The sequence below is a fragment of the Halyomorpha halys genome, unplaced genomic scaffold (assembly GCF_000696795.3).
Source record: "Halyomorpha halys isolate HHAL.00 unplaced genomic scaffold, Hhal_1.1 Scaffold469.1, whole genome shotgun sequence".
NCBI lineage: Eukaryota > Metazoa > Arthropoda > Insecta > Hemiptera > Pentatomidae > Halyomorpha > Halyomorpha halys.
The window spans coordinates 6,270-20,692 of NW_027114062.1; the positions used below are offsets into that span (position 1 = coordinate 6,270).

Sequence of the window (14,423 nt, forward strand, 5' to 3'; positions counted from 1 at the left end):
AAAAAATATTTTAAGTAACCAAGCAAGGGTGATAATCCCAAAAAAATGTACCATATTAAATAATCAAGTTTTTTAAAAATTTACCTTGACAAATTTTCTCGAAAGAAAAATAAACATTAAAATACAGTGCCACTTCCTGTAACATAATATAAATAGATTTTTACAATATTAATTTACTTCTAATAGTTTAAGTTTCTCCATGTTTAAAAAATTAAGACTATCTTAAAGAACACAAAGTTATGAAAACATCTATCCTGAAAACTAAAGAAATGGAAAGTATCATCTGAACAACCTTTACAAGTAATTAAAGGGAAAAAAACAACAAAAAACGCTTTACAAATAACATTTATGAGGATGAAATATAAATGTCTATCTATTCCAAAAAGAAAATATGCTAATGAGGAAACATCAAGGCAAAACAGATCTTTTTTTTTTATGTCAGCAATAGGTATTAAACATTTAAAGTAATTATTTCATAATGCAACTCTTTCAGATAAAATATCATCGATATTTTTGTTACATATAAATATAAAAAAATTATAAATTATAACTTACAGCACTCCTCTTCTTCTGGGTCCTCGCAGAAGGACAGAGGACCTTTGGGTGCTGAAGAAGTCTTTTTTACTTTGGTCCTATTAGATGTTACGTCTGATTTTCCACTCTTCTGCTGTTTGGAGTTACTACCAGAATCCTCTTCAGCACCCCGCTTTTTCACGGGCTTCTTGAAAACCACTCTTTTATCCAGGTCCGCTGGAGCTTCTTCAGTAACTGTGAACCAAAGAGATATTGAAAACAAATACATTTTAACGCTAAAAATGGTAGTAAACAAAGGTTAATCTGGTTGAACCAAGCTCAATTTAAGTTTAATACAATTAGAGAGAAAAAAACAAAAAGTTCATTAGTATATCACAAATTTAAAGTAAAATTTGCGGAAAAAAAAGCTGGAACTTTCATTGAGAGAAGATTGTGATAATTACATCCTCTTTAGCAGCGATATGAAATTTCCAAACGATAACGAAGAGGAACGAGAAACTGAAATCGGACCCGAAGAAATCTAAATAAATGAGGTTAATTAATCATACGAAAGCACACACACACAATACTAACAAGAGCTTAATGAAGTTACGTACTTCATTTTTCAAAATCAAAAAAGAGTGGTCGATATAATTTATTTATTTTTTGGGGTCAACATTCACCTTCTTAAACATTGCTAATCACATACAAAACACACTCTGTAAATGCTTAAACCAAGCAATATAGAAGGCAGAGTCAGATAGTTTTTGAATATTGTATTAGTTATATTGCGGATAATATAAAACTGTTGAGTTTTATAAAACTAAATGTTACTAAAAGGAAACAAAAACTTTGAATTCAGTTACAGGCTCTCCAAACAATAATGCAGTCAAGTACATTCTACTAAACAGATCATAAAAATCAAACATTGTTTACCAAATAGACAATAAAAACTATTCTCGTAAATCAAGATGTGATGATTAAGTTTACATCATTTGTAATTATTACATTTACATGTAATATATTTTTACTTGATCACTGTACATTAATATTATTAGGCATATTAATAGTAATTAGAATTATGTGAATCACTACAACCTATGAAAGTTCAGGTTCAGGAATTACTGTTTTTTTTTTTATCGTTGCAATCATAATAACTGAGAAATTATTTTCAAGGATATTATTAATTATAATATTAATTAAGTTTTTCTTCTGATAACAGATGCAGACACATATATGATTATAATTTTTTTTCCTGGTCTGATTCAGAAAAAACTACCACTTTCGTTGACTAATAAAGCAGGATTATTTTTTAACATTTTTGAAATAACTAAAGAAACAAAAAATAAAAAAAGGAACAGAAATTTACAATAAAAGAAATCTATACTATTTTCATGAAAAATCAAGCTCAAACACTAAAATAAAGAAAGAATATTAAAGAAAATGAAAATACATTTAGCTTGCGAGTGTTAACGTTATTTATGAATAGCAGGAAAGGGTCGATGATGTTCCTGGAAAATTTTGTTTTCCTCATACGTAAAACTGGAAATTACAAAGAACGCATTTGAAAATGTTAATAAAATCCTTGATGGGAGTGGGTAACTCAGTGGTAAGGCACATTTAACTCCAAGGACTTGGTTTACCCTTCTTTTTAACTTTGTAATGACTCAATTTAATTTTTTCTTAGGTACTATTTTTACTAAGTTTTTTTCCTTCCTTATTAATTATTATTTTTGTTCAAATGTAGACTTTCATGTAAATCAGAATCTCAGAAATTTTATTATTCGATATTTTCGTTTGTTTATTATTGTTAAAAGAATTCTAATTTCTTTTATAAGTATTTTATAAATGGATAGCATAAAATGATAGTATAAATCATGGGTCTTTAATTAATCTTAACATGAACATTAATCATATAAAATCTATAAATTAAGGAACTTGTTTACCCCTTCGAGAACTCTCGCACCAGATGTTTCCTTCTTCTCTTAATTCATTCGAAATATAAGCGATATCATACTCAATCATTCGTTTTTTCAGTTAAGAGGCAGCTTAAGTCTTATAATAAAAATAAATCCGTACTGCTAAAAGCCATGAAGGGTCAGGGATACAGAACTTTGTAAGGGAGTAATATAACTAGACTAACGGCAGTCCAAGGTGTTGATTTGGTTTATGAGGCTGAGTGGGTCCTGGTTAGCTCTGGAACCCAAAGTATTGACTCACGGCTACAGAACAAATAATTATTTGTCAAGCTGGATTCGAACCCGAGTCCCTGGAGTTAATATATTACCTGTTTTTTAATATATTAATAGCCATACCATTAAGCCTCTCCGCTCCCGTAAAGTTATATTAAACCTGGATTATACACGATGAGACCACATAGCTGGGTCATACATGAACGGATGTTTTAGGCGGCTACAAATTGTTTTTGGGTACTCGAAGGTCTGAATAATTTGAAACATAATTGGATACCAGTTGAGCCGTTAACCAAAAAAGTCACATATTAAGAAACCGAAAGACTAGACATATCTAGTAAAGATTAAATGTTTTCAATATTTTGAGCAGAAATCACTTAGTAAACATTATCGGAAACCATAAAACCTATGAACTGTTTAGAAATTTGTTCAGAAAATTGGTATGGAAGCAAAGACGGACGTACTAAACGCATTTGATACAATCATTTTCAGAATTTTCAGGAGGAACTCGTTCAACTTGTTTCAAAACGTTCATGAATAATTTGAGGCATCAATATTACAATCGGCTAAAACCTTTCTCTCAATTAACACATAAACATTTTATTTACCCTATCTGTGGCTAGTAGGTTAAAATTATCAAGGGAATCTGTAGAAATCAATTTTCATAATATATATATATATGACGAGACCGCAGTAAGTTACTTGGTTGAAGTTAATATGATTCATTCAATAACGGAAAAAAGAACCTATCTATGAAACGGTAACTAATTTAACATAATCTTAATCCATTATTGCCAAAGGAGTATTCAATTATACCTTGAAGAGTATTGGGTTAATGGAAAAAATCAGGGTATGTCTTGTACCCTTTTACTTTGAGTAGTATTCATATTTTGTAGAACACCATATTATTTAATTTATAATCACAGTTGTAACCATCTATATCACTCTCCTGATAAACAAAAAACAACAGATTCTGATTTTAATAATTTTATTCTTAACTAATTCAAGGAGGTATCGATCGTAGACCCAACGAACCCAACCACACCTTGCAAGCTAGTCCTCATGGTTGCCACTTAAATAGAAAAGAAAAACGTTAAGTAAGTTTTAGGAAAAATAAATTAAATTGTAGGAAGATAGTCCGGGTGGCGGTTAATAAAGGTTTCAAAATAGTAGAAAAAACTATTTGCCTATTGTTAACTAACGTTTCGCCTCACTTTGCAGGGTTTCATCAGGGCTAAATGAAAAAAATGATACAAACATTGTAAGAACTGAGAGAACGTTAAAATAAAAAACATTTCAGAACAATTGTTTTCTTTATACAATATATAAAATAAATAATAATAATAATAATAATTTAAGGAAGTAAATATGGCAAAGATGAGGTATAGTAAAAATTAAAAAGGAAATATTAAGATTATAATAAAAATAACAAATTAATATAAGAGGAGAAACCTGTCTGATTGAAATAAATATAACAACTAATAACTTAGGAACGGATGGCCAGCTAAAAACAATTCCCCACTTCTTCGCTAACCCTAAGGAAGAGTAAGATTTTTATAATAGGAGTATTCATGATCTTTAGTTTAACATGTTAAAGCGTGTTAAATGGAAAAACCTATTTTAAATACAGAAATATTTCCTTCTTTTACCATGTTAAAACGATATAACATATAACATGGTTGAGAGTCTGTTACTAGATCTGTTAAATGGAGAATGACGTCACGCAACAGACCAGCTGAGCTCATCACCGTTTTGTTTCTAGTCGTGTTAAGTTACTTGCTCGTAGTTTGTGTTAGTATTGTTATGGATGTTTTTATAACTAATAAAGCAATGAATGACAATAATAATAATGTAATGACAGTTGTAAATTATCTCATCTTGATTCTCTTCCTCACAAGTTGTAAGTTCAACAAGACACTCAGTAGCTAAATGTTTACACAACTTCTACTTTAACATAACTTTAAATAGGGCTGCTCACAATACTTATAACATTTAACATAGTAAAATATTTTACATTTAGCACAGCATCATGAATACCCCTAACATATAAACTTGCCAGTTGTCATCTTTGTATCAATCTATCCCCTATGTTAATTTGTTATTTTTATCAATTTTTGTTAATATTTCCCTTTTACATATAACCATATTTACATATACCGATACCATGTCTACTTCACCTATCTGTTTTACTTTTTACACCTAACTCTTTACCATATTTATAACTAGTTTTTAGAAGTATAACTATATTTATAATTCTATCACGCCTGGGCCCTGTTTCATAATAAAGTACAAACTAATACTATTATTCTTGTAGATTTATCTTAATTCAATTACACCGACTTTTACAATAGCAGCTTGTACTTTAGTATTTTTTAATTTCTGTAGTATTAATTAATAGTCATCCCTATTATGAAAAAAATAAGTATTAGTATTATTACCACACTAGTTTCTAAACTTGTATTATGAACTAATACTATTAGCTTTCATTATGAAACAGGGCTCGGGTTGTATTTATTTAGTAACTAGTTTCTAGGCCATCTATATGTATAGTTCTTTAAATTATTATTATTTCTTTTATATATTTTATAAACACAACAATTGCTCTGAAATGTTTGTTTTTTTTAATTAGATGTTCTGTCAATTCTTACAATGTTCACATCCTGTTTTTTATTTAGCCCTGAAGAAGCCCTGAAAATTGGGCGAAACGTTAGTTAACAATAAATAGTTTTCTTCAACTATTTTGATACCTTTATTTACCACCAACTATCTATCTATCTACAATCTATTTCATAAGGTCAACTACCTTCTTCCAATAAAAAAAAATTAATAATTTTCCGGCCAAAATATAACTATTTTTTTCGTACCCAAGATTGATTTTCATTAGTAATGAATTAAGAGCATCTCTTTATAATTGCCCGTTTTATAATGTTACTTGAACATTAAAACTGAAAGAAGTAACTATTAGATAGTTATTCCTGTGCTAGACATGTTGATGGAGTACAACTTAAAGCAGCTTTGCCAAATAACGTGATTAGAAATAATTATACCGTCACAGTAGATCTCTATTTCTATTTTTAAACCAAAGATTTAGCCTAATAAGGCCTAGATTGGTGTTGAAGAAAAACATCTACTCAATTATATAATACGCGCGTTCTGGACAGATGTAAACTTGGGCATATGATCTTCCGATTTTCTGTGCCATAAGTCTTGGAACAATTCTCTGCCGGAACAATCATGACGAATTTTATTAAACACCGGAAGACCCGGTGCTCCGCTATTGCTATATTTGTGGATGTATACACATTAATTGAACACTATTAAAAATTTGATATTAATTAATATATACATGAAGTAATAAGACAGTAACTGTAGTAATATAGTAACAGCTAACTTCGAAGTATAATCGTTAATATTGGTCCGATTTTTTCTTATTTTCTTTTTACACTTAATTAAAGAAAGAAAATTTCATAATCTATGTTCATATATTAGATAAGTTATAGATAAGAATATTTAAGAAAACAGCAATAGCTATGGTAACATTCAGACAACGCATTGCAAATAGAAACGGAAGCGATTCGTTGTACAATCGTAATACTGGTCCGATTCAGTTGATTATTTGTTAATTTTTTAGACAATTCGTTTTTCTATGATATTGTCATACATATACTACACAACATAAGAATAGTTTTTATATGATAACCCTCATTGTGCTCCGATATTAGTACTTGTATTGAAACAATTCAGAATGACTGACCGATCAAAATCTGGTAAAAGATGAGTGAAACAAAGTTGATATTCGTTTTTAGCACCTCAGGAAACCCTTAAATACATTTTAATAAAAAATTGATTTAAAAATTAAAAAAATATTTGTTGGCCAAAATGTTCGCCTAAAATTGGCCTTAGATGTCTTTTGAAAAATCAATATACTTATGATTAACTTTTAAAAAAATATATATAGTTAACTTCAACATGACTCAACCAATCTACACTAAACTTGGTAGTGGTTTGGGGTTCTATAAACTGCAACAAGGGCACAAACCTTTGCATTTTATTTCTCCAGTTCTAATTTGTTTAATTAGAACTGGAGAAATAAAATAATACGTTTGAAAAGCATTTTTTTTAAACTAATATTTCGCCCGTATAAGGGCATATCATTTAAATCTAAATTTTGTTAATGTAGCCTGAAAGAGCAGACTTCTAATGGCTCTGTTAAGGTAGGAATTGAACAAAATTCAGAGGAGTTCCGAACGGTTATATGAACAATGGTCACCAGAATAAAAAAAAAAATCTCCCAAGGTTAATAAAACAAGATGAAAAACATCTGATTTTTAATTGCTTTGAAAAATGGTGTTTGAAGGTTTCAGACAAAGCTAAAAACTAATATGATTTGCTTTTTCCTAAAAATAATTCGTTGACCTACTTAACTGAAATCCTATAATCCTTATGTTTTTAAAATTTTTAGTGAATAAAACATAATTTACTAGAATCAGTAATATTTTTTTTCTTAATCTTAAGAAAGAGACAAACCGATTGGCACATAATAACCATAAAGAAAATATATACTTTTTAAAGTATACTTCAAAAATGTTTAGTTTTGTTAATAATTTTTTTTACCGAAAAAATCGGGCCAGCATTTATTCTCATGACGGTACGAAAGTGCATTAAGTAGGAACGAACAAATATTCATTTTTTATTGGAAGATTATTGATTGACCGTGTGTAAAGATGAAAGGAATATGGTCCGGGTGCGGTCAAAAAAACTCAAATAGTAGAATTATACTATTTTATTGAGCCAACGTTTCGCCCCACGTTGCAGGCCTTCGTCAGGGCTAAAAAAGATATGTATCTCTGCAACGTGGGGCGAAACGTTGGCTCAATAAAATAGTATAATTCTACTATTTGAGTTTTTTTGACCGCACCCGGACCATATTCCTTTCTTCATTTTTTATGATTGATTTGGTATGTAGTCAATTGTAGACAAAATATGATTCAATAGAAGAAAAAATAGGTTTACAATAGTATTTGTAGCCATATCACACGAAAATGAAACAAGTTCAAAAACAGATCGATCTAAAAGAGAACTGTGTAGAAATAAACCAAATAGTATATACTACAAAAAAACGGAATGATTAAAAAAAAAAAATTTAACACTTATTTTTCTTCTTTAATTTCATTTTGAACATCGTCCAGAAAAATAAAGGTTTTTACTGGAAGATGTGAGTCATTGACCAGAAACAAATTGTAGTTAGATCGCGCCAAGCCAGAACTATTACTTTTTTATTTTCTTGTATTATTAATAATATAATTTAAAATTTTATAATTCCGAAATACAGCAAAGATTCTTCGTTTTTTTTTAAATCATCCTTGCACAATTAGTCAGATAATTGCTACTTGGTCACAGTCATTACTCTGACCACTGAAGGAAACGATAGATATTTAGATTTTTTAAAAGTTGTCGATTATTTCTACACGATATAAGCTTAACTTGTGAGGATCAGAAAAAAGGTGAGCTCAAGTTTACATAACGTTACAATCATTAGTGGTACTTATAATCAAGTACTACGCTTTCTGTATCCAGTTCGATGACAGATTTGAATCGTGTTGGAGCAAACTTATTAGTTTTTTTAATGTTTTATGCACATATGTGTACTTCCAAATGGTTAATTTTGAAAGCATCTTACTATTTATTTATCGTTCTTTTTAATACTAAGCCTTAACAATTCTTGCACGCTCTCACTTAAACTAACTTGAAGAAAATTTAAATAAACTCAAAAACAAATTAATAAAAAATGATCACTCATGAGAGACTGGAACGGCACTCTGGCATGACCAGCTCCGCAGAACCCACGATGACCACAGACAGTTCTGGAAGCTGGTCAGGACCTTCGTCACCAAGAGGAGGACCGTGCATCTCACCGATGGGAATGATCTGATGACGTCTGGGGAGCAGGCTGCCTTCCTGGCCTCAAGCTATGCAGCGGAGGATGATCAGCGGACGACTAGTGATCCTCCACCACCACCGGGAAGACCACTGAGCCGAGCCCCGTTGAGAAGCCTATTTTCTCCACATTTGGCCGTCTGGAATCGGTACTGCGTCGCACCAAGGGAAACAAATCTTCTGGACTAGACCAGATCCCAAGCGTCCTATTGAAGATGCTTTCCAGGAAGGGCAAAGCCTTCCTGCTGAACATCTTCAACTCGTCCATGCGGATCTCGTATTTCCCTGCTGCCTGGAAGCGAGCGATCGTGGTGCCGCTACTGAAGCCAGGGAAAACAGGGGACTCCCCAGAGCACTATCGTCCGATCAGCCTCCTCTCGCACATGAGCAAGGTCTTTGAGCACCTGATAGATGGCCATCTCATGCAGCACTGCAGGGAGGCGGATGTGATACCACCGGAATAGACCGGCTTTCAACGAGGTGTCGCATGTGACCATCACCTGGTGAAGTTACAAGCTCACACCATAGAGCGAATGAAAAACAACAATGCAACTGCCTTCATCTGATTGGACTGTAGCCATGCCTTCCAGAGCGTGTCCTACCCGCTGCTACTCCGCCGACTGGAGAAGTTCAGGTTTCCCGCCGCCCTATGCCTATTGGTCAAGAACTACCTTAGTGAACGATCATGCGGAGTAAGGGTTGGTGATTTGTCGCCTCCAGCCCCCACCACCTGTGGAGTACCTCAAGGATCAGTGCTGGAACCTCTGCTGTTTGTAGTTTTCACGGCACCTGTGGTCACCATTAAACATCGAAACGCAATGATAGGAGCCTATGCCGACGACATTGGAGTCTACGCCTCCAGAATGAGATCTGAACTGGCCCTCCACCATGTACAAGCCGCTTCTGCCACTATTGTAGCTGCTCTCAAGAAGGATGGCATCAGAGTTAACCTAGCTAAGACGGATGCCATCATAATGTCATTCCAGAAGGGCGAGAAGAGCAGGCTACCCCAGCGGTTCGTCGTGGATGGCGAGGGTCGGAATATCTCCAACAACATCCTCTACCTTGGCGTAACTCTCGACAGGCACCTCACCTTCTCCAGCCACGCCAGGGAGAGACTAAAGCTGGCCCGGCAGAAGTCGCATAGGCTCTACCACTTACTTCACAACAGATCGCGCTACGCCTGAAACTCAAGATATACAAGGCCATCATACGTCCAACGCCGCTCCATGGTGCACCACTCATGCGACACCTCTACAAGACTACGCTCTCCAAACTGCAGAGTTTCCAGAACTCCCTCCTGAGGCAAATAGTCAGAGGAACTCCACTCCAGCGGGCCAGGAACAGAGTAATATGTGAGGAGCTCCAACTCCCGCCTGTGCCGGAATTCATAGGCCGTAGGCACATCAAATTCTTTGATGGGCTGAAAGCCTCTGCCAACTCTCTATTCAGTGAGATCGCCCCTCCATCAAGACCTGGGAGGTGGCAAAGCATTGTCCCCTTTGTTGCGTCCTCGCCTTGGGAGGGACTTCTGGCTCTGCAGCCTGAAGTCATCACTTCAACACCACCAACAGGAATAACCCCTCCCTATTACTAGTGGCAAACATATGCCATCATTGTTGACACCGCCTTCAGCGGACCCGGCAACCGTTCTTATAATGCCATCCCGGCAAAACAAGAAAATGAAATATCCGGTATATGTATATATGTATATATATATTTGTAAATCCCTTTTCTTTGCTCCAGGAGGTAAAGAAAAAAAAAATGAATCTTATTTTTTAAAATATTTAAATTTGAGAATTAATAGGTTCTTAACCTTCTTTGGTTCAGCATAAAAGGGCCCAAACAAGCATTACGTTTGGCGCAACTGTTGAAAATATAAAGCTGATCATAGAAAAGAGAAATATACCGACCAAGAAACTCCAGAAGACTGTATTTTTTTTAGACATAAGAAACACGCAGTAACTGTTTTTCTAGCAATTAGATAAATGTAAATAGAATTCATTTCACTAGTATAGACATTCTGAAATTAAATAAAAACAATGGAATTCAATATAAAAAAGCCGCACAGTACACTTCTTAACGTACAGAAACTAACAATGGTAACATTAAGATAACTAGAAAGCTGATGTTTATCACTAATTAGCTTATCTAATTTTAACTATCAATCAATCCTCAGTCATCTTGTTTACAAGGTAACCAATTAGTGATAGAACTGAGGTCAATCAATGGATCTGATTAGATGTTAGTAACATATCGCGTATGGACTAATATTCTTCGCAATTTTAAGCAGAATAAGAAACAAAAAACCTTAATATCTTAAATTTAAACTTGGAATAAAACAGTTGCAGTACTAAGGAACAGTGCCAGTAGGTGAGTGAGTACATTAACAGGTGAGTACTTGAGGTATAGAGGGTGGGGGTTGGGTACATTAATGTATCAGCGGAAATACTGCAGGTATCATCATGAACATGCTTAGGACCATTTCACACTGAACAATGTCCTCCATCCCATATCTTATCATGAAATACTTTCAATATAAATACAAACTCAATATTCTCTTCCATAAAAAATGGTAAACGGATGAACAGTTGGAAGCTGCCGCATCGTCCATGATCGTCCGAATGAAATCCAGTCTTTCGATCTAAAACTACAGCTTCAATTGCTCGCCGGAAAAAAAATAAAAATAGTTACCAGTTTGTATTAAAAGATAGACACAGTTTTTATTTCTGTAATAATAATTCACCATGTAATATCGGACGAGTTTAATTATTCAGTACACAAATTCTTAGTAGTTTCTGGAGTCATTTTTATCGCAGACAAAACAATAATTTACTATAGCTTTTTCGTGACGTGTGAAAACGATTATTCATGAAAGAAATAATTATATTAATGAAATCAAATATAATTTTAAAATATGACATGATGGGATTCCAGCAATTCTTGTCATTTTTGTCACATAAATAATTAAAAAATATAAATAGGGACTAGAAATATTTCAAGTAATGAAATGGAACCATCCAAAGAAGAACTGACTCCGGCAGCACACCAAAATTACAACATTCTGAAGATGAATGTGCAAAGAAGTTCGATACGGGAAAATCCTTCAAACAAAATATCGAAACCAAAGCCATCTCCAATACAAAACCACTTCGTAAAAACGATAAGAAGTAATCAGAATCAAGAAAGGAAAGAAGATACGATGATACGATCAAAGGAAAAGTACAGATTCTGAATCCTCAAGCGCACTGAGACTAACAGTGGCTATAAATAAATTATGGCCCATCGTAAGATATAGATTAATAAAATTCTAGCCAGATGTTTAATGTAAATCCTATAATAAAGATAAAATAAGTTACATAAAAAACTTATTCTTAAAAGATTACTTTATACATATGAGAGGATAAAAATAAGCGAGATTAAACGAGATGTGGATGTAATAGTTAAGTATAAACCTACAATACCAATTAACATATATAATAATGCTTTTCAATATCAGCTCTTAGATACATACATATAAAAACAATACGGCTTACCAAGTCCTTCAGACTAACGCAATACAACTCTCAAAAAAACTAGATTGAACTACAGAGATCTTACAGTTCCCAACACAATCGTAGTGACCTAAAGTCAATAATACAATAATATGATACAGTATGATTTAAAAGAAACAAATGAATAACACAAGGCATACTGATTAAACCGAAAAAAATAAATCAATTTTGTATTGGTCTCTTCCTACAATGAAAATCTAAAGATACCAAAAAAAATGTCACAAAGCATGAAGATATCATATCGAGGACTAGTAAATTATTGCTTACTGATATCTGATGATTTCCAAGTCTTAAAAAATAAATATATATTGTAAGTAAGATTTTATTATTTATTAAATGAAAAAAATATATATTACTACCTTTAAATCTATTATCCAACATACTCGAAATAAAAAAGATATGGAAACAATATGAACTGGGATGATTTTAATTAATTAAATAATTAACTGAGACTATTCTGAGCCTAATTGATTATTATTGCAAATAAGAGGAAAACCGAGTAATATAATGAAAACGTGAAAACATGAAATTGATTTAGTTCAGGAGAAATATCATCGTATTAGAAAACATTAAGTTGCAATTAACGCACACGCTAGAAAGATATATTAATATGCTATTAAAAAATTAATAGCAGGATTGGAAAATAATGAAATCGGGCTTAATTAAAATCTTCATCGAAACGAAAAGAATAAAAAATCAGTCGACCGTGAAGCGCATTATACCAAAATCAAACTACGCATCATTTTTTATCGACATACGTACTCAGTAGTCAAGACCTCATATTATACTTTCTTCAAAACCATGCCTTATTTGTTTGCAGGAAGTCGAAGGTCAAGAAACAGCAGTAAAAATCTATTTATTGACAACCTTTTTGCTATACGCGCATATTTCTTAACGATCAACCGGACAATCTTCCTACAGTTAATTATAAACGGTCAACAAACAATATTCTAATTTTATAATTATTTTACTTCAAAGCATAAATGTTCAAAACCATTGGTTCATTCCACTTTCAATTGTGATGATAATTTTTCATTTCGCAAAAACAAAAAATTAAAAAATATTACGGAAGTTAAATCCTGGTTAAGGCGAGTTTCTTTAATTCAAGTCCTAAGCAACCGTAGCGAGCACAACTAGGTCTGCATTAGCAACAGTAATAGTACGGTACCCAAATATAAATACGGTAATACCCAAGAGAAGAAAAAAAGGCAGTCATCTCACCCTAATCGATGATTACTTTAATGAAAACTGTGTATTATCATTAGTCTAAATTGATAAGTCTGCCAAGTATAGGTAGGGAGAATAAAAAATGGAGGCTGTTACAAAACGTTAAACAAAATTAATTTTGTTAAGCTCTATATGTTTAAAACTACCAACAATACCAGAAAACCTAAGAGAACGTAATTTGAAGTACAGTAAATGTGCTAAAATATGAGTCCTAATAGACTTATTAACGTTCAATAGTTCTCGAGATATAGCTTTTTAAAAAGCAACATTTCATAAAAATGTTGTATGGGACGTACTAAAAGATCAGTAGTTAGTGAATTTATTTTGAGAAATCTACATCTCAGGAACTAGGTGACGTGGAGATGTCTATTAGCACTCAAATTAAAGCTAGTTTAATGGACTATAAAGTAGTTTATGAAGTTTATCTTCGTAGAAATAGTAGTTTTGATGATATCTGTTAAAATAAATTGATTTATGGTTGTACGGACAAATGTTCATGTGCCAAATTAATATTCATAAGCGAATATCTTCTAAACTTACTACTCCAACGAAGATACATGTCCTTAACTACTTTATAGTAAGTTAAATTCCATTTATTTTGAGTGCTGGTAGATATATGTACATATTATGTTTCTAGAGATATATTTTTTCAAAAATCAAACATTTTATCCGAACAACTAGAATTTAAATATCATAAAAACTATTGCTCCTAAAACGATTAACGTTATATATTATTTTATAGTAAATTTACCTAGCTTAAATTTCAGCGCTGGCAAACATATCTTACGTACGTCTTTTGGTTTCTGAAATAAAGATTTTCATAAATCAAACTTATTGTCCGAACAACTATAAATCTATTTATTTAAGCAAACACCATGAAAACTACTATTCCTACGAAGATAAAGGATATACAGTATTTATAGTACATTAAACTAGCTTTAATTTGAGTGCTAATAGACATCTATACGTCACATAGTTCTTGAGATATAAATTTCTAAAA

The 14,423-nt window shown here is 32.5% G+C and overlaps 1 protein-coding gene across 2 annotated transcripts in view; it reads right to left on the reverse strand.

Moving 5' to 3' along the window:
* Positions 1–205: 205 nt before the first annotated feature.
* The window catches only part of LOC106683145 (uncharacterized protein KIAA1143 homolog), a 51,546-nt gene continuing 37,328 nt past the window's right edge, over positions 206–14,423 (reverse strand). The window contains exon 4 of one of the 2 annotated variants that reach the window (XM_067051336.1): positions 206–768. In XM_067051336.1, coding sequence (XP_066907437.1) covers positions 545–768 — 224 coding nt within the window. In that variant the 3' untranslated portion in view covers positions 206–544. The remainder of the gene's footprint in view (positions 769–14,423) is intronic. The other variant, XM_067051335.1, reaches the window with a different exon arrangement.